Here is a 21,824-nt window from a genome sequence, read left to right as displayed (position 1 = left end):
GTTTTCTTTTAAGTAGTGTACTTCGGTACATTTTACATCACAACCGTTACTGAGTAAAAAAAAAATAAATAAAAAATAAAAAAGGCTAAAACGGAGAAGGGGAAATGCGTTCTGGAAATGAATCATGGGAAGGACAGTTGTCGCGCGCGCGAGTCTCACACAGACGATGGCGGACATGCACCGGCGCTTTAAGGGGGGGGCTTCGGGGGGCCACGCCCCTGGGCCACAGCCAGTCAGGGGCCTTGTAATATTAATAAAATAATAAACTGTCGGAATCGTGGGCCTACATTAATGTACGGATAGAAATAAGGTTAGAAATAAATGAGCGCACAGTAGCCTGCTGTAAGAGACATGGTGGATGTGGTTCGCGAAACGAACACCCACAACTGGACCAGAATAAAATGGAACAAAATGTAACGTCACGCACGAAAGCGCGCCAAAGACTGCAGACTACAGAGACACAAATTTAGAGGCTTTGAAAGATGAAGCGTTCACATGTTAGCGGGGCGCATAAAAGGAAAAAAGAGAGAGATGCAGGTAATGATAGAATCGTTGCCTAAAGTCACAGACTTTTTTAAGGTAAGGATCACCAATCTGTTCAGAATATCAGCTACTTATCAGTTATCAGCCTACCAGCAGCTCGGCTCTGTGCAGCTAGGCTAGATATGCTATGATCTGCCCAACAGTAAAATAAATCAGTTGTGATTTGAATACGTGTCGTGTGATTTGAGTTATAATCCTGTTAGTATAATAGCATATTTCGATGGGGATAATAAAATATCTAAAACCATGGGCGTCGCCACCATTGAATGTGAAGGGGGCGTGTCCCCCTCACATTTCATAATTCTTCGTTTGGACCCGCCCACAGTTAACATAAAATATGAGTTCACCCAGCGCCGTTTCTATTGCTTCGTGAAAGAATCCATTCCACTTGATCGATAAGAGACACAGAGCACTGAAAATCCACTCCGGGTTTCCGGCCGCTCCCTACAACAGCTCACCGCGCGCGAGGGAAGTGAATTTCAGCGCGAGCACAGAAATGTTGGTGCAGCTGCTGGAAAGTGGAGGAGGTGACGTCATCCCCATTGCACCCTCACAATGTCTAGCTTTTGCTAAAACCTTATTCTTTTGTTATATGCCCTCAAAATTAACCCTAGGACACGTTAAATTAATATTCAACTAAACAGTGAAATAAGCTTCGCCTAATGGGGTATTCTGGGTTGATGATGAATTGTTTGCAGTATTTGCTCCTCCCCAGACACAATGGACATAAGGACATTCTTTACAAAGCAGCGGAAAGTCAGTCAGAATTTCCCCACAGGACAGGGTTTTTTTTTTGTCCCAATGGAAATGTTAGTGCAGTTAGCTGGCTAGTCAGTGTTAGGAGATGTATCAGCTAGCTTAACGTTAGCTATCATTTAATTCAAACCCAGTAGGCCTGCCTTACTGTAATGCCAAGAATGAGGTCAAGTCTGCTCTGATATTTATTGATTCCTTGTTTTGTCTGGTCTTTGGCAGTTTTCTGGAAAGTAAGATGGGAAATCAGTGTCTGGGGAAGGAATAGTAGAAAGGAAAGCAGTGGAGAGAGATGGATGTTATTCCAGGTGGATTGTGAAGGAAAGGGGGATAAAAGTTATGAAGTGGTAGAAATTGTGGTGGCACCAATATAAGGAGTTATATCTATAAATCTATTTGTTATACTAATCTGTAAATGCTACTGTAGTACCACCATTGCATGTAGGTTGACAAAACTGCACTTGTTCATTCATTCATCTCATTATCTCTAGCCGCTTTATCCTTCTACAGGGTCACAGGCAAGCTGGAGCCTATCCCAGCTGACTATGGGCGAGAGGCGGGGTACACCCTGGACAAGTCGCCAGGTCATCACAGGGCTGACACATAGACACAGACAACCATTCACACTCACGGTCAATTTAGAGTCACCAGTTAACCTAACCTGCATGTCTTTGGACTGTGGGGGAAACCGGAGCACCCGAAGGAAACCCACGCGGACACGGGGAGAACATGCAAACTCCACACAGAAAGGCCCTCGCCGGCCACGGGGCTCGAACCCAGGACCTTCTTGCTGTGAGGCGACAGCGCTAACCACTACACCACCGTGCCGCCCCACTTGTTCATTGTGTGAAGTTATTTTTATGTGTCACCGTTGCTTGACACAGTGTGATTTTGTGTTATGAAGTTTGCATGATGCCATGTCATGCCTGTTCATTGTGTGAGATTATGAATATTCTTATTTTTAAACATACAGTTGAGTGTCACTATTGCTTGGCCCAGTGGCATGTTGTGTTACATCTAAAACTAAATAGAAAACACAAAATAAAAAGTAAAATGCACCCATAAAGTCATTGTTGGTGATAAATTGTGTCACATTCATCTCATTATCTTAGGCGTAGCGGTGGGTTTAAAAACAGGCTGATGAATATATGGACTAGTTGAATGAGGACTTATTGTTGAAAATTAATTAAAAATTTTCTGGCGGAGGACCCCCCGCCAGTGTGTCCCCCCCCCCACATTAAAAATGCTTCTGACGCCCCTGTCTAAAACGGCATCTACTGAAGAAATTGATGAAAAGATTGTAGCCTATAATGTTCACAGTTCGGGCAGCAGACAGAGTAAGCATACTGAGGGGAATAGCAATACAAAGCTAGCGCATATCCACATTTCTCGCTAGCTGTGTTGGGTGTGTTGTTAACCCGTGTGGATTTAAGTGAAATACTTGAGAAGTTCTGTGGTCAAGACAATGTTTTAAGGTAAGGACACTTGATTATTGTTTGCCCGCCGTGGCTTGTTGTTGACGAAAGGCCCACATGATTTTGCCTTATGCAGCTACTGCTAGCGTCATGCTTTGAACTAGGTTAAGCTCATTTGTGCTAAAGGATGGGTTTATTGAAGGACTTTGATGTAGCTAGTTTCTTTTTAAAAAATCGTATGCTCAAAACAGTATGCCCGTGTTCATCATGTTTAACTTTTTTCTTGATGGAGTGCGTGAAATATTGTTGCAAGTGGTATTTCTATGCAGTCATGTCAAAAAGGCAGTTGAATGCACGGTCTTATTCAAGGAGAAGGAAGACTTGCATGATGCTTGAACATAGATCGGTAAAATAGACCCTAGTAGGACTTGGTTTTGTGTATTTCCGTCTATAGAGTTATGAGTTTGGCCGCTGTCCATGGTGTTTACGTTTCATGTGGCCGCCGAGCCAAGTACCTTCATCATCATCATGTTCCCCTGTCAAAAGTTAAACTCTCTAGGGGTGTTTCTGCTGTAGCAGCTGCAGCAGTTGCTCAAAGTTTGATTTGTCCATCATCATACGTCTTATCTGTTGGGTGTCTATGCCCAGCAGATTTTCCCATTTCGTCCATTTGTAACCATTTTTGTCAAACAGGAGCTGCTTTTGCACTTGGTTATTGCCCATCCGGCAAACGTGAGCAATATATTTTAGTTGTTGTACGTAGCAGGATAGTTTTATATCCTGGGTTCCTGTCAGTTTCCGGAGGTCAGCATTGGACATCTTGTAGCTCCAGTCTATATCTTCATTTGTAGTGTTCTTTTGGTCAGGGGGATATATCCACCTTTAATCATTTTCCTTAGGAAACCGTGCCACACTACCTCAATTTTGTGAATTTCACTGGATGATAGTTGCCATGCCTGTGTGCTGTACAGGAGACGAGATCGAACGCATGCCACTAGGAACTTTATACAGGTTTTTAGTAGTATTCGGTGGTCGGTTAGAACGTGTTTCAGTTCATTCCATTTCATGAATGCAGCACTTATCCTAGCATGCAGGAAGTGTGAGGATTCATCACAGTTGCTGACATTATAACCAAGATATTTAAAGGTGCGGACGTTTTTAATATTAGTGCCGCCAAGGGAAATGATACTTGGTTTACATTAGATATCCTCATTGACGTTAAAAGCCATTGTTTCTGTTTTGACATACAACCCCGATTCCAAAAAAGTTGGGACAAAGTACAAACTCTAAATAAAAACGGAATGCAATAATGTGGAAATTTCAAAATTCCATATTTTATTCAGAATAGAACATAGATGACATATCAAATGTTTAAACTGAAAAAATTTATCATTTAAAGAGAAAAATTAGGTGATTTTAAATTTCATGACAACAACACATCTCAAAAAAGTTGGGACAAGGCCATGTTTACCACTGTGAGACATCCCCTTTTCTCTTTACAACAGTCTGTAAACGTCTGGGGACTGAGGAGACAAGTTGCTCAAGTTTAGGGATAGGAATGTTAACCCATTCTTGTCTAATGTAGGATTCTAGTTGCTCAACTGTCTTAGGTCTTTTTTGTCGTATCTTCCGTTTTATGATGCGCCAAATGTTTTCTATGGGTGAAAGATCTGGACTGCAGGCTGGCCAGTTCAGTACCCGGACCCTTCTTCTACGCAGCCATGATGCTGTAATTGATGCAGTATGTGGTTTGGCATTGTCATGCTGGAAAATGCAAGGTCTTCCCTGAAAGAGACGTTGTCTGGATGGAAGCATATGTTGCTCTAGAACCTGGATATACCTTTCAGCATTGATGGTGTCTTTCCAGATGTGTAAGCTGCCCATGCCACATGCACTAATGCAACCCCATACCATCAGAGATGCAGGCTTCTGAACTGAGCGCTGATAACAACTTGGGTCGTCCTTCTCCTCTTTAGTCCGAATGACACGGCGTCCCTGATTTCCATAAAGAACTTCAAATTTTGATTCGTCTGACCACAGAACAGTTTTCCACTTTGCCACAGTCCATTTTAAATGAGCCTTGGCCCAGAGAAGACGTCTGCGCTTCTGGATCATGTTTAGATACGGCTTCTTCTTTGAACTATAGAGTTTTAGCTGGCAACGGTGGATGGCACGGTGAATAGTGTTCACAGATAATGTTCTCTGGAAATATTCCTGAGCCCATTTTGTGATTTCCAATACAGAAGCATGCCTGTATGTGATGCAGTGCCGTCTAAGGGCCTGAAGATCACGGGTACCCAGTATGGTTTTCCGGCCTTGACCCTTACGCACAGAGATTCTCCCAGATTCTCTGAATCTTTTGATGATATTATGCACTGTAGATGATGATCTGTTCAAACTCTTTGCAATTTTACACTGTCGAACTCCTTTCTGATATTGCTCCACTATTTGTCAGCGCAGAATTAGGGGGATTGGTGATCCTCTTCCCATCTTTACTTCTGAGACCCGCTGCCACTCAAAGATGCTCTTTTTATACCCAGTCATGTTAATGACCTATTGCCAATTGACCTAATGAGTTGCAATTTGGTCCTCCAGCTGTTCCTTTTTTGTACCTTTAACTTTTCCAGCCTCTTATTGTCCCTGTCCCAACTTTTTTGAGATGTGTTGCTGTCATGAAATTTCAAATGAGCCAATATTTGGCATGAAATTTCAAAATGTCTCAGTTTCAACATTTGATATGTTGTCTATGTTCTAATGTGAATACAATATCAGTTTTTGAGATTTGTAAATTATTGCATTCCGTTTTTATTTACAATTTGTACTTTGTCCCAACTTTTTTGGAATCGGGGTTGTATGATATTTGTAAACCAAAGCGGGTGTAGGTCTTATCATACAACTGAAGAATATTCTGAAGCTCCTCGATGGATCCAGCGAGTATAGCCTGATCATCTGCGTATAGAATCTCTGTTATGCAACCCTCTCCTGATGCTCGTGCTTTCGTACGCATTTCTCTTGTGGATACCTCATTTGGAATGCAATATCTGAACTTGAAGCCTGTATCTGGGTACAGTTTTGATATCTCATGCTGTGCAATCCTGACAACAAAGTCCATATAGATATTAAAAACTGATGGCAATTCTAGGGCACCTTGTCTTGCAGTGAATGTTTGTTTTCATGCCGCCGAGCTATTTTTATCTCATCTCATCTGATTATCTCAAGCCGCTTTATCCTTCTACAGGGTCGCAGGCAAGCTGAAGCCTATCCCAGCTGACTACGGGCGAGAGGCGGGGTACACCCTGGACAAGTCGCCAGGTCATCACAGGGCTGACACACAGACACAGACAACCATTCACACTCACATTCACACCTACGCTCAATTTAGAGCCGCCAATTAACCTAACCTGCATGTCTTTGGACTGTGGGGGAAACCGGAGCACCCGGAGGAAACCCACGCGGACACGGGGAGAACATGCAAACTCCACACAGAAAGGCCCTCACCGGCCCCGGGGCTCGAACCCAGGACCTTCTTGCTGTGAGGCGACAGCGCTAACCACTACACCACCGTGCCGCCCCTAGCTATTTTTATGTATTGTATTTTTTAAAAGGACTTGTCTGTAGGTGTGTGTGTTTTATGTTTATAACACATAGGTCTACATTAGCACACGCGCGCTTGTGTGGTTATCTCTGGCCATGCCCCTGCGTGAAAGTTACGCAGTATCACTGTCCTGTCCGTGGTAATAATCAGAACCGGCTCTGTAACAATAATGCGCTCGTTCTTCTCTCCCTCTGTGGTCGGATGTGTTGAGCGATGTGAGCGTGGGCCTTGCGCAGCTACGCTGAGCCAAACGTAACCTATCATAGGCTTCTAGGCTAATTACGCGCTTACACTGTAAATGCTTGACACGTATTGCAAATAAAATAAGAGTGTTTGTTTTCCTGGCCAACGGTAAGGGTAGGGTTGACAGGTAGCCTATGAGGGGCCTAGCCCCTGGGCCACGGGTGTTGATAAAGCGCCCCTGCGGAAATGGAGGAGACCGAGGAACCTGTGGTGGACGACCCTGCAGAAAACGCAATTTCTTCCAGTATTGAAGTGCACCCCTGGCCCTACATACGTGATCACTAAAGCTTCGTAGAGAAAAGGGGTGACAGTTTCATTATGCAATGCAGATTGTGTGCCCAAGAAGACAACCATTGCGGCATACAAAAATTCGACGTCTAATCTGCGCAAGCATGTTGAGGTAAGTATTGTCATTGGCATCATAATCACAGGCGCAGATAGAGGGTGGGACGGGTGGGATTTGTCCCACCAAGATTTAAATTCACCTCGTTCGGTCCCCCCCACTTATAGGGAGGAAAAAACGTCTATGCTGTCTTTCTTTGCATAAGGCAAACCTCACGGAAAAATCAAAAGACTAATTACCATTCGGTTTATTGAGGTGCACAGCAGTACATACATAGTTGCAACAACTCACATAAAACAAAACAAAGACTGATATTCGGTTGGTTGAGCTGCGCAGACTGCACAGGTTTCGAGCTTGAGCTTGGTTGCTATGGTTACCCACAACAAGTTTGACAGGCATATCAGGGTTGGGGTTGGTTTGCTGGCAGCTTTGTCCCCCCCAGTTTTTTGTCCCCCCCAGTTTTTTGTCCCCCCCCCAGTTCAAAAAACGTATCTGCGCCCCTGATCATAATGTTTCCTTTCCATAGTAAAACCGACAATAGGCTGGTTATATTCCAAAAATAGTGGATGGCATTGCTAATGTTGAAGTAGCAACCTGTTGGTACTGTAACAAAACGGTAACTAGTCTGTTATTCGGTTGGCTAATCATGCAAGCAAGTTAGCTCGCCAACCTGACGTGATCAGTCCTCCTACCATTCTACATCCAACAGGCCAGAAAGGAATACTAAGCAAAACAAATAATGTTTGAATTGAATTGTTCAATAACACACAGTGCACACAGGCAAGCTACGAGATTTCGGTGCAACATTTCACTTTCATATTTCGTGTACAATGCTTTGTGTGTGGTCAGGGCGATGTAAATGACATGACTGTGTGTATTGACCTTTTTTGTTTGTCTCAGTTTTAATGCAGCATTATCCTAAGCATTCAATTTGATACATTTCCTTTAAATAAAACATCTGGGTTGAGATGTACATATATCCTTGTTTCCTCTTCTTTTTCATTTTTGCACAACACAATGGAGGCAGAAAACACCCATTGTTAAAAGTAACGTTTTACTTTTACTCAAAGTTCATTTTAAATGATCTACTTTTTACTTTTACTTGAGTAGATTTTTTGTCTGGTAACTTTACTTGTACTTAAGTAAAATTTCATCAGAGTAACAGTACTTGTACTTGAGTATAATATTTTAGTACTCTTTCCACCTCTGCTGATTAGCATGATGTTGTGTACAGAATGCTAACTGATGACCATCTCACTGCCAGTCACTGTGGCTGCTGATTATTAATGTCATCAGTTTGTGTTTATAGTAAACATATTTCTGTGTTGTTTTTCATAAAGAAAAGTAGTTTTGTAAATTAGTTTTGTAACTTCTTCTTCTTCTTGCTCAGTTGACAGTGTAATGTGCAATGTTTACATTTTAGACAAAAACATGATGTGAAAATTTAAGTTTTACTTCGAACAGGTCTGAGTTTAAACTAATGGGATTTTTTTTCCTCTTTACTCTACAATCCTCTGAGAAAGCTGTCAAATCAGACTGACATCACTGTGTGTAGGAACATCACCATGAGTTGAGGAACATCGAGAATACACTGACACAAACACTCACAGTGAGAGAAAATAAAATTCCACTCTGTGTTTGGATTAGCAAACAAACAAGCATACAGCCCATTTTTTTTAATTAAATATTAAATATTTAGAATTAAACAGAGAGGAGATTGAGCTTGAGTATGACTGAACCACACAGGGAAAAGTATCATGAAAACAAGGAGTTCATAATGTCTCCAGATAATTTTTTCTATGAGTAGCTGAAAATCACTGCGGTTATGAAAATTATGAATTTATTGAAAATTCCAGCAGCATTTATATATGTTTATAACATTTATATTATAAATGTAACATATACAGTATTTGATTGTTTTTGTAATAAATTGTGTGATTTCCAGGGGCAAGGAACAAAGTAATTTTTAAATTTGACATCCTGAAAATAAGAAATGCATTAAAATAAAAGTAAGGCTTCCAGATAAACTGTTCATTTCCATAGAAAAACCTTATTTAGTTCCCTAAAGAACCTTTTGGTCCTCTGATTCATTTTCCACACCAAGATCCACAGATCTTGTACAATATTGAAAAGTATTGTACTTCTTCCCACTCCTTTTTTTGAACAATGTGCGGTGTTTTGTAATGTCTTAGCTCTTTGTTATTTTATTTTTTTATTTCTTGTTTTCTTTCTTTTGTATGTACAAATAGTTACATACATTTTTTTATACATGTTTGAAATAAATAAATAAATCCACAGATCAATAAAATTCATGGTGGATTTTGGCCAAGTCCCAAACCACACACTAAAAAGTCCTATAAAATTTTCACTGGTGTTAGTTACAGGTTCTGGACCCATAAAAACAGACATATCGCATATCACATTCAGTTATTTTACATCAGATGGAAAAACCATACATGTGTTCTTAGACTCAGATCTATCCCAAACAAGCAAGTGTGAGGTCATGGTGGTGAGAAAAATCTCTGAGACACCATGAGGAAGAGACCCTGAGAGGAACCAGACTGAAAAGGAACTAATCCTCATCTGGGTGATTACAGATAGTGTGATTATAAATCATTTCTCTTCTATCAGTATATAGCATAGAGTCAGGTCTGTTAAAATAATCTTCAGTTCAAGCATCAGGGTCACATTTGATTTAATTTGGCTCTAAGCAGAAATAGAGTATCAGGATGGGCAGAGCAGCAGGATTAACACGTGGAGCTCAGAGAGAGAGAGAGAACACACAGATTTTGAATCTGTTTTTAGTCTTTACACACAGACTTGAAGGAAGATCTCAGAGTTGAGTTTCTGCCCCGAGATGCCCGAGTGTTCACTGTGTTTCAGTACAGCAAGAAAATCATCGATTTACACTTGAACACTTTTACAGTCTGTCATGATGGGCATGATATTAAATGAGAGGGTTCAGTATTTCAGATTTAGTGAGTGACTTTTCAGCAGTGCCATTCCAACAGCTTTCTGACAGCTTTATTACTGTTGCTAGAGTTATTATCATTTTGTACTGAATACATATGAAATCACCCCCATTTTCTTCAGAAACTTCTTCAGCAGAAGATCCAGTAACCCTGCTTTAAAATATCTTTCATCGTCCTCCAGTCTGAAGTATTGGCTGCACACATGTAAATATCTATAATTTCTAGACTGGTGTAGAGACTGCTTTAGATTGTAAATAAAAAGAGATGCTCAGAAAACCTGGTTGCAAAAAAAAAAAAACAAGTAGCCACAAACTTGATGCTGTTTGGTTTTAATCTGACTGAAGAATCCATGAAGAATTATATTTCAGAAATCAGACTGGCATTATCTAAAATGTTCATGTATTATTATGGATTTGCACTTAAGGCAGTGGGTGTGTGCCATCCTTGACCACCATGCAATAGAGTAGTAAGGTGTCTCCTTCCCTCCACTATCCTGAGGTGGTGCCTTGAGCAAGCACTAGCAACCCCTCGTTCCCCCTGGTCAGGGTTACAACCAAAGACTGGACTCGGCAGACTGCACAGAGGAGACCATCACCTGGTGGTTCAACGGGCAGGAAGGCAGACCAAGCAAAGCATTTGTGGAGCACAATCAGGGCACAGTGCAACATGTAAAACACTGTTGGCCATCCACTGCATCCCGACCTAGCTCCAGCCATCTTGATTCTGTCTTGCCCCTGGACCCAGCTAGGTAGGGACGAGAGAGTGAGGCTGACGGTTGCGCAAGTAATCGAAGTCACGCACAAGTCATGACTTCAAATTCAAGTCCTGTGGTGATGGGCAAGTGGCGAAGCAGCAAGTGCAGAAATTCTGGAAGCTGTACTCACGAACCTGCACACAGGCAGCCCAGGGCATAGGGTCGTCGCCTTCTGCTGGAACGAAGCAGCAGCAGAGTTCAGCAGCCCTCTGGGCATCTGAGCAGCCCTGTTTAGGATTCGCTGTGCTCACCTCCATGGAGGAAGGGGCTAGAAAAGGTGCCCCAAACATAGCCTGCTTCACCTCACCCTGGCCAGCACATCACAGCTGGCAGGGATCCCACTCAGCAGTTGAAGTGCAACAAAAAGAAATAGAATAGAATAGAATGTCTTTATTGTCACTGCACAAATATACAACTAAATTTAGTTCATCATAGGAGAGCAAAGCTGCTGCATACGTGTGCGCTGCCACTCTTGGGCACTTCAGCCCAAGGCCGTCCCATATTAACCTAATTGCATGTCTTTGAATAGTGAAGGTACTCAACCTTGGTGTGTGGAATGTCAATGTGTGGGCATACCTTCAAAGCCTGGCTTGATCTCCAGACCCACAACCGCCACATACCAAATTGAACTCATGGTCATCTTTGATCCTGAAGGATCATCATCATCATCATGGATTTGTACTAAAAGACAGGGAGAAAACTATTAAACAACTAATGCTTTCAAATGGTGTCACTCAAGAAGATCCTTATGGCTCAATGTCATGTCAGTGACTAAATGATGCTAAGCAGTGCAATGTCTAGCTTATGATGATTGGACATGTGTACACATCTCATAGAAACTCTGAGCATGTATATTCAACTTATAATTAGGCATGCTAGCTAAGTAGCAAGCTAGTCCTGTTAAATGTTTAGTTAGCATGGCAGCTTCACTGATATGATAATTATACTGAGATAAAATTCCTCAGACCACAATTATCCCTTTAAATTGTAACTACAACTACTTCTTTTATTTCCCTTTTTCTGGGGATTTAACCCCACTAAGGTGTGTCCATATGGTCTAACAGACACTGGAAATTTGTTCCGTCCATCATTGTCCTTCTAATCTGCTGAGCATCCATTCCTAGGTATTTCTCTAGTGCAGTCCATTTGGGGGCACGTTCATCAAAAAGGATTTGTTTTCGTACATCATCATTGTCCATTCTACATATGTGAGCTACTGTAAGTACTTCAAGTGTTATTGGACACAGTACTTCCTTATTGGCCATGTGCCAGTGATGCGCCATAGGTCCATGTTAGATAGTATAAAATGTGATCCCTTATCATCAGCAGCCAGTTCCTCCTCATTCCTATCGTCCTTCACTCTCTTGTAACCTCCCTTCACCATCCTTCTCAAGAACCCATGCCATATACTCTCGATCTTTGCTTGTTCTTTCTCTATCAGTGGCCATGTCTGCATGCTATAGAGCAGTCGAGATCTCATGCATGCATTCAGGAATTTCACTCTGATGGGCATCTTTATATGGCGATCGGTGAGAACATGCTTAAGTTCATTCCATTTCTCAAACGCCGAGCCAATTCTCAGACCAAGATACTTCATGTTCTCGTTTGTATTTGTGACTGTATAGCCTAGATATCGAAAGCTTCTCACGTTTTTTATGTTGGTGTCATTTACTTGTAGAAGGGTGTATCTGTTCTGAATATCTTCTTCAACGTTGAAAGCCATCGTTTAAGTTTTCAAGTATGACATTTGCAGTCCAAAGTGGGTAAATGTTTGATCATAGACCTTGAGGATTGTTTGCAGTTCCTCAATAGACTCGGCAAATATAGCTTGGTCGTCAGCATATAGGAGTTCTGTTATTTTGTTCTCACCTCTTGCTTTAGCTTTTCTCTGGAGATCCCTCGGAGAAACCTCATTGGGAATGCAATACAGTGAAACCTCATGTTACGACCACCTCAAAATTACGAACAGTTTTTCATGGTCCTGATAGCTTGCTTATATATTTCATTGGTCACGGCCTTCAATAATGCGACCACCTCAATATTGCATATTACGACCATTAATTTTGGTCCCACTCGTCGAAAATCAATGTAATTAAACCTCAAAAATACGGGCGCCCCCCGTCATGTCAAAACACGGGGCACAAGAGCTTTCACGACATCCGGTTTACGTCATGCCACAAATTTTTTTACGTCATGCCGCAAAATTAAGATCGACTTGTACGACAATGAGTAGAAAACGTAATGAGTTGTCTTTGAAAGAAAAAATTGATCTGATTAATGAAAGTGCGGGTAAAAGTCAGCGTCAGCTAGCAGAAAAGTTTGGAATTGGCAAAACGTAGGTAATCTATACAACGAGGTGTGAAGTGAGCTTTAGTAGATCGATTTAAATAGAAAAAGTTCAAGTTGTTAAAAGTGTCTATGTAATAATAATAAAAGTGTCTTGTTTATGACATGAAACACCCTTGTTTGCTTGTCTTTCCTTTTTAATTATCTGGTTAAAATCACATGCAGCAAAAAGACTCAATGCGACCCATGGCAACAACTCATGATCAGAACCAAGTTAACCACAAAAGCTTACACGCACATGTTTGGGGTACATTCAGGCTTAGGTGTCAACATGAAATGTGACAAACAGCATTTACATGTACATTTGTACTTGCTAGACACACAAACCACACACATGCTATACTTTTGTTTAAATTTAGCTTGTTGATTTAATCATTTATCAATGAAATACAATAAACTAGTTCATAAATTTATTACATGTAATACAACAGTATTAAGAACATCATGCATGCACGTTGCTATGCAACAGCTCAGCAACTGTCAGTATATCTTGCCAACTCAATATTAAGACCACCTCAATATTAAGACCACTTTGACCTGGTCCCAATGGTGGTCTTAATATCGTGGTTTCACTGTACTTAATTCTGAAGCCCGTCTCTGGGTATAATCTTAGAACTTCGTGGCGGGCTATCCTAACGACGAAGTCCATATAGACATTGAAAAGAGTCGGAGATTCCATGGCTCCTTGTCTGCATCCAACCCGAGTATCAAACATCTTAGTTGAGCCTTTGATGAAGGCGTTGGTGTTAGCATATAGGGCTCTGAGGACTGCTATTATCTGAGGGCATTTAAACCTCATTTCAAGGCATTTCATTAGTGCATCCCGTGGTATCCAGTCATTTGCGGCTTTCAAGTCAATGAAGGCTATAAACAGCGGACTCCTGGATTTACAAGACTTCTCAAGAACTTGGAGTAATATGAAGATTGCATCATTGGTCAATTTATTGGCACGGAAGCTGAACTGTGATGGTAATAGAATGTATTCATAAGCATCGCGCAGTATGTCAATGATCATTGCAGATATAATCTTCGATAGAGTTGGAATGATATGAAGTCCTCTGTAATTTTCTGCATGTGATCTCAACCCATGTTTGTACAGACATGTGATGCTCGCTGTGAGCCATCGTGCAGGTACCCGTAGGCATGTCCACACCAGATTCACTAAGACTACAAAGTATGTCAGGAGGCATTCTGATGAAGCATATTTCAGATGTTTGGCATGAATTTTATCTGTTCCCATACATTTACCATTCTTAAGTCTCTTCATTTCCGCTTTGATTTCATCTCTATCTGGAACTGATATATCAACTTTGGGTAGGTCCTCCGGTGGTAGTACATATGGATAATCCTCTGGGTGTTCTAGCTCAAGTTGTGGTTCATAAGTACGCGGACAAAAGTATCACAGTCCCACTATGTTATTGGAACAAGGAATCTCACTCAGACATCCGGATCAGATGATCACAGTAGGTGTCGCGTCAACTCAAAGCACATTGAAAACAAACTGGAAACTCATTCACTTAAACTTCAACTCATGGAATCATTCACAAACATTCACTCGCCTCTCCGCTCCAAACCTCCAAACCTGCAGGGGGCAGAATCAGTGTGTGTTAGTAGCCAGAGGTCACCTTGAATTTCCTGTAGCAGCCTGCACCTGCACGGGAGAAAAATTTGTGAACAAAGGAAAAAGTTTGTGAACAAAGGAATACACAGAAGCAAACAGCGAAAACACAGAAGATTGCTCAGCTCACGGTCAAGATGCAACTGGTAGGGAAATGGACATTTGTAATATTAATTTAAATGTTAAAATTAAGTTTGAAATGTAAAAATTGTGATTTGTTTCAGTATTTAATCATGTTAATTCAGACTTGCAGCCTGTCTAATGAGATTCAGTTGCTTGCCTATTTATGGGACTAAAATGTTTAGTTTAAAATAATGCAATGTATTCTTTTGTTTACTTTAAAGGTTATCAATCGAAATTCAACCTAAGCTAACTACTACCTATCTAAATCCACTATCTATCAACCAGGGCTTTGAACCGGTTCAAGGAACGAAAACGAAAACCGGGAACTTTTTCTATTTCACATGGAACAGAAACGAAACCAGAAACTTTATTATTTTTTATGTTCCGGAACAGAAACGCTTATTAAAAATAATGGTCACCGGTTAATACCGGTTTTTATTTCGTTCCTCAAAGTTTCCGTAGCCTACAAATTAAAAAGTCATTCTTCTCCTGCGCAAGTTTCTATAACCCGCTGGGGTTCACTTCCTGTGTGACGTTCGCTGACTGAATGGAGAGAGCAGGAAGGTGGACTGCTATCACGTCTCCATGTGATAATAAGTGAATTACTGAGTGTCTAAGCAAAGAAGAGCCTGAACGATGCAACCTCCCTATTGGCTGTTTGTAAAAATGTATCAGTTGTTGCCCTTCCCACGGGAATCATCGCGGGCTCGAGAGACGAGACCTGACGAGTTAGTTCGTTGGTAGCAGAACAAAATGTCTGGACACAAATCGGGTTTTCAGAAAAGGAAAGAAAATAAACGGAGGGTTGAAAATACAAAAAAGGAGGCAGAAAATGCAAAACGAGTTTTAAGGTAGGACAAATGGTTACTTTTTAAGGCAGCCCGCCATGGCTGCAGGCTTTCAGTTGTCATTGAATGGTTACTTTTCTGAGGCAGTCCGCCGTGGCTGCCTGCAGGCTTATTTATTATAGCCCATTTAGTTAAAATAGTTGATATAAAATGTTTATAGTTATAGTTATGTGATGGTTGTCCTGATTTAGACTGGTGGTTTTTTTTTTTTTTTTGGGGGGGGGGTTGCGCGATGTTGCACCCGGGTCCAGATTAGGGCAGAACCGGCCCTGGCTACATTTCAGGTGTAGTTTGTTTTATGTATGTATGTACTTGCATAGATGTGTACTTGGTCTTCCAATATGGCGCCTAACAAAATCTCGCGGCGCGGTGACGTCATGCGGTAGCCCTCTATAGGGCCTGACTAGCCTTTGGTAACACACTAAATGAATTCTCTTTCATTTTTGGCACTTTTTCTGTTTGTGTAGATGGGAAGACATACTGAGAATCCAAATTGCCAACATTTGAAATAATTGTTTTGAATTATTTCTTGTCTTATTTAATGAAGGTTGTAATAGAATTAGCCTACATTTGGCTTAAGCTGGATGAGACAGAGACATAACTTTATAGCCATTTGTTAAACAGCTGACAGGGAACGTAATTAACCGTTCCGGGAACGAAATTTTTTTGTTCTAACCGGTTCGGGAACGTCTATTTAATGGTGGAACCCAAAACCGGAAATGTTAAAATTCCGTTTCTGTTCGGAACGAACCAATAGGAAAAAAATTCTGGTTCAAAGCCCTGCTATCAACTATCTACTGATCATCTGCTAAATCTACCTGGAAAACAAAACTGAAAACCTCAATAAACTACAAGTAAAGGAAGATTTGAGTTGTCCCTTTGCGTCCTTCAGACCAGGCTCTTTTCAAGTTTGGGCAAGAATTGAGTAAAACCTAAGATAACTTGACAGTTGATAACCAGCGTGGCAGTGAAGACGAGGATTAAAGGCCTGAAGTCCGATAAGCTGTCGACGCAGAAGCAAACTGACTGGCAAGAATGGCAAAGGAAGCTATCGGAAAGACAGTGAAGCAGGAAAGGACCTTTGCTAAAAGTACCTTCATGAAGCACACCAACTTCCTGATTAGGGCCGCTGGAAACATGACCAGGAGTGAACTACAAGAGGAGTTCAAAAAGCTCACCTCTCATGCGAGGAATGTCAGTGAGAAATGATGACTACAATACTGGCCTGCTGGCAGATATTGAAGCTGAAGAGGAGGGCGAAGAAGCTAAACTGGACATGCAGTAGCAAGCAGATCTGGAGAAGACAATGGAAGACTGCGATGCAAGACTGGAAGAAGTCAGAAAGATAGTTCAGTCCAACCTCTGGTCCAGATACGGGGAAGATGAGTTGAAGTCTGCAATTAAAGAAGCCGAAGCAGCCTGTGAAGGAGTCCATGCTATTACAGTTTCTGCTGTGAACAAAGATGGCTATGAGCTGCAGTTGGATGGTGCGAAGAAACTTGTCCAAGTTGCGATTGCAAGCCTCACAGACTGGGAGATATGGATTCCAGCAGCACAAAAGGCAAGTCTAGATGGGAGAGTGAAGGGTCTGAAAACACTCAGTAACTACCTAGAAGCCAGAAGGGCAGAATTCCTCACAGCACAAAGGATTGCAGAAGAGGAGAGAAGAGAAAGAGTTCCTGAGGCGGCTGCACAAGCTCTACAGGCACAGCCAGCTCCGCAGCAGCCAATTCTGAAAATCAAACCCACCAGCCTACCCAAGTTTCATGGATTCAAAAGGAACTTCCATCGATGGAGGAAAGACTGGGAGAGTCTACAAAGGCAGGGGGAGTCAACCGGCTCAGCTGAAGCAAAGAAGATCCAGCTCTTGGACAGCGTTGATGAGAAAATAAGCAGAGACCTGCAGTTGTCTACTTACAGCACGGCTGAAGACATGTTCAGAGTGCTGGAGAACAGATATGGAAACAAGACCACAATTGCCCTGGAGATAATCGAGGACCTGGAGAAAATTCCCACCTTGAAGTCAAACCAGCCAAGGAAAGCAATTGACTTGATCCAATCTGTAGAGAAAGTGCTGAATGATCTCACAGAGCTTAGCAACACTGGAGCCATCAAGAATCCTCTGGTCATCAAATCTATAGAAAGCAAACTACCAGACAACATGAAGAAAGACTGGCTCGTATTCATGGTCAATCCAGCAAATGCCGTCACACCAGACAATCACTTTGATAGCCTTCTCAGGTTCCTGAAAACTCAAGAAGAAATTATAGAGAAGCTAGAGCAACTTGGAGTGTGTGAGAAGCCTGACAAAAGGTCTGTTTACACAGAGAAGTATGCCTCAACCCGAACAACAAGAAAAGGTGGATGTGTTGTCTGTGGAGATGAAAAAAAGAGAGAAAAGATTTTCTTTTGCAAACGGTTCAAAGAACTGAAGCCTAGTGAAAAGCTGAACACTGTGGAAAAACTGGGAGCATGCAAGAGGTGTCTAGTATGTCATGAGGAAGATAGTGAATGTAAAGATACCTGTGTAGGAACTGGGACTGTAGAAGAGGGAGTTCTGCAGACCACCATTTTTTTTTCTTTGCCAGAGAGGAGACTCTAAGAGGAGTGAAACAGACAGAGCACAAAGGTCAAGCATGAGTAGGCACAAGCTTACAGAGGACCAAGAGAAATTTGTGTCTGAACTCTCCCCAGAGATGGCGGAAAAGTTTAGGAGAGCTTTTACCAACACCACTGCAAAGACACACTGTACTGAAAAGCCTGGAGTGATGAAGTCAAGTGCACTGCAAGAGCTACCAGTCATTCTAATGCTGCTAGAGGTAACTGCCAATGCAGGACAGAAAATTGGAACACTCATAGACTTAGCATCAGACACTAACTACATCACTCACAGAGCTGCCAGAAGACTGAATTTGCGCAGTGAGAAGATCACTCTAGTCGTCCATGGGGTCAGAGGAATGACCATGAAGGTCAAGACCAAGAGGTATCTACTCAGAGTGAGGGTCAAGACACCCGCAGGTACAGAAAAAGCTCATGAGCTTATCTGCTATGGCTTGGATGAAATTGCCAGAGTACACAGAGCAATCAGACCTGAGCAACTCCAGCAGTTCTTCCCAGAAACCAGCCTGGAAGACCTGCATAGGCCAGAGCGCATTGAACTGTTTATCAGTCACCGGGAAGGAAGACTTGCTCCGCAGAGAGTGAAGATGATTGGAGACCTCGTCCTATGGGAGGGCCCATTAGGAAAGACTGTTGGTGGAGCACATCCAGATCTCTTTGAGGAAGTGGATATGGCTGCGCACACATCCAAAACACACTTTGCCCGATCCATGAGAGCCACCGCAATGAAATACCGGGTGTCCACGAATTTATGATACCGACTAAAATGCTTCTAACTTTTTTTGTCTTTTAACATTTTGACTTTCTGTTTCAGATTTAAGGAGCTGAGAAGATAAGAAACCCAGCCACCCATCAAGAATGCCATTCACCAAAGAACAGAAAATTTTCTGTGTGGTTAAAAAAACTGAGAAAAACTCCTTCAAATATGCAATCGCTCAGTTTCGCCAAAAATATGATCATAACAAATACCCCACAAAAATGCAGATCTATCGCTGGGTAAAGAAGTTTGAGACTGCAGGGACAATAGATGATATGAGGGAGAAGTCTCGTAGCAGAGTTGGCAGAAAACTCACTGTAAGATCTCCAGAAAACATTGCTAGAGTACAGGAGTCAGTGGGACGTAGTCCCAAGAAATCTCTCCGTAAAAGGGCCCAGGAACTCTGCCTAAAAAAATCATCAGTAGGGGAGAGCGGGGTAAGATGAGCCACTTTTTACATTTTTCATCATAACTACATGTTAAAGCCATTTTTGCTTCCAGTCTACACACCATACCAAATTTCAAAGTGTACTGTTACTATCTGAGCAAAAAACAATTGATAAGCTCTTATGGTTAGAGTGATATTACCTCTTAAAAAAAATGTCAAGTGGCTCAACTTACCCCATGCACGGGGTAAGATGAGCCACTGTGTGGGGTAAATTGAGCCAACACAAAACATGTTAGGTTAACAAAGTAAAAAACTTTTATTATTAGAAATGCAATCAGTGAATCAAGTCAAGTCAATCAAGTGGGGGATAGGGCCGTTGCATAGAGAAGGGGAGATGAAGAGAGAGGTGATAGAACGAGATGGGATAGGGAGGGATAGATAGATGGATAGAGAGAGAGATATGCGTAGATAGATAGAAAGAGGGATGGTTAGAGAGGGAATGAGAGATGTACTATATTATAGAAATTATTAAAACAGTAGAACAGTGCCAAAAAAATCTTATTTCTTTCAGTAGGTTAAAACATGCAGCAATCATTCCATCCATAATAATTTCATCATTATTCAATGTTCCAAGCGTTCAAATTGCAAGGGAACACCATTTGCCTCTCCCTCCGTGCTGTCCCCCCAACAGTAAAGGGGCGGGGCAATTTTTTCACAATATCCTGTCTTGACAGGACAGCCTCATCTTTCTCTTTGAAGACAAAGGTTGGCTTTCTTGCAGAGCCATGGCATGACCGGCTTCTTTTGAGAAATCTTGCCTCTATTTCGAAGACATCCAATTTGATTATCTGGCCAATGAAGAAATGCACTTTCTTCTTCCCCGTGAATTTTGCCACAACGTAATCCCCCACATCTAACAACTGGTCTTCCTCATCTGATGTCATATATATAAAATGTGTGTGTCATATATGACCAGTAAATGTGAAAACTTAAGTGTCATCCATATTGGGTAAGCTCAGCCACCAATGGGGTAAGTTGAGCCAGTGGCTCAACTTGCCCCACATCTAATGGCTCATCTTACCCCGTGGCCACCATTTTGTAGAAAAATGCTAATAAAGGGGATTAGGCTAATCAAAATTATTTTTATTAGCATTCATATCATAGCTTAGAAAGCCACTAACTTAACCCTAATGTGTCTAAATATTATTCTACTTTTGTCTTCTCTAAATCATCTTCACTGTGGACAAACATGGAATTGACTTAGAAAGCACAAAAACACATTTTTATAAATATCTCCCTCACCTAGTTTGACATGTGGTGCTCCTCTCCACAAGTGTAAGTAAATGGTCCCGGCCCCCTTTGAATGTGGTCACATGGTCACATTTGTGTACTGTTTCTTAGAAACAGGGGGTGGCTCATCTTACCCCCTGGCTCATCTTACCCCGCTCTCCCCTACAGAAGATTCTGATCAAAGACCTCCATCTTTACCCTTATAGGATACAAATCAAACAAAAGCTGACTCCTGCTGATAAAGAAAAGAGAGTTGTCATGTGCCAATGGTTCTCTGAGAAGATCGAAGAGGAGCCGGACTTCCTGGACGACCTCTGGATCTCGAACGAGGCCCATTTCACCCTGGAAGGCCATGTGAACAGTAAGAACAATGTGTTCTGGGGCTCAGAGCCTCCCAATGAAGTACTCCAAAGACCTCTTCACTCTAAGAAGTGTACGGCATGGGTAGCCTTATCGAAACATGGCGTAATTGGCCCATTCTTTTTCGAGGATGCACAGGAGAATGCTGTCACAATAACCAAGGAACGCTACCTGGAGGTCCTCCACAAGTTTTGGGAAGAATTAGGTGTCAGAAATAGGAGAAGAGGTGCAAACAGGGTGAAGAGGAATATACAGTGGTTCCAGCAGGATGGGGCCACCCCTCATACAGCCACTGTCACTCTGGACTGGCTGGACAGCAAGTTCCCTGGTCGTCTCATCAGCCGTAGGCGTAATCCAGAATGGGCACCTCATTCCCCTGATCTGAACCCCCCAGATTTTTACTTGTGGGGATATCTGAAGGACAGGGTATACAAGGACAACCCCAGGACCATTCCAGATCTCAAGGAAGCAATCACCAGAGAAATCCAAGCTATATCAAAGGAGCAGTGCTGCAGGGTCATGAATCATTTTGCTCGGAGAATCCAAGTGTGCCTCCAGCAGAACGGATCCCATCTGGAGCATATTATCTAAATGACGATTACTTTGTAGCCAGTAGAGCTAGAGACTTGTAGTTTTCAGTATTAGATTTCTTAACTTCTCTAGTTTCCAGAAACGTATGGTTTATATATATATGTTGTGTACATAAAAAAGTTCTACTCACTTTATCTGGTATCATAAATTCGTGAACACCTTGTATCAAGAGCTCACTGAAACAAAAGAATTCAAAGCTGAAACCAAAAGCACTGTTGTCGACAGAGAGTTTCTTGACTGGTGGAAATGGAAATGGGACCGTATTG

General features: G+C 41.9%; 1 protein-coding gene across 1 annotated transcript; it reads left to right on the top strand.

Annotated features, from left to right (window-relative positions):
• Window positions 1–14,614: 14,614 nt before the first annotated feature.
• Window positions 14,615–21,629, top strand: LOC132899882 (uncharacterized). Its single transcript, XM_060941935.1, has 2 exons — window positions 14,615–14,728; window positions 18,987–21,629. The coding sequence occupies exon 2, from the start codon at window positions 20,866–20,868 to the stop codon at window positions 21,556–21,558; it is 693 nt and encodes a 230-aa protein (XP_060797918.1). The 5' UTR covers window positions 14,615–14,728; window positions 18,987–20,865; the 3' UTR covers window positions 21,559–21,629.
• Window positions 21,630–21,824: the final 195 nt, after the last annotated feature.

The sequence above is a fragment of the Neoarius graeffei genome, chromosome 16 (assembly GCF_027579695.1).
Source record: "Neoarius graeffei isolate fNeoGra1 chromosome 16, fNeoGra1.pri, whole genome shotgun sequence".
NCBI lineage: Eukaryota > Metazoa > Chordata > Actinopteri > Siluriformes > Ariidae > Neoarius > Neoarius graeffei.
Note: the sequence above shows the minus strand (reverse complement) of the source record. Positions and strands in the feature narration are given on the sequence as shown.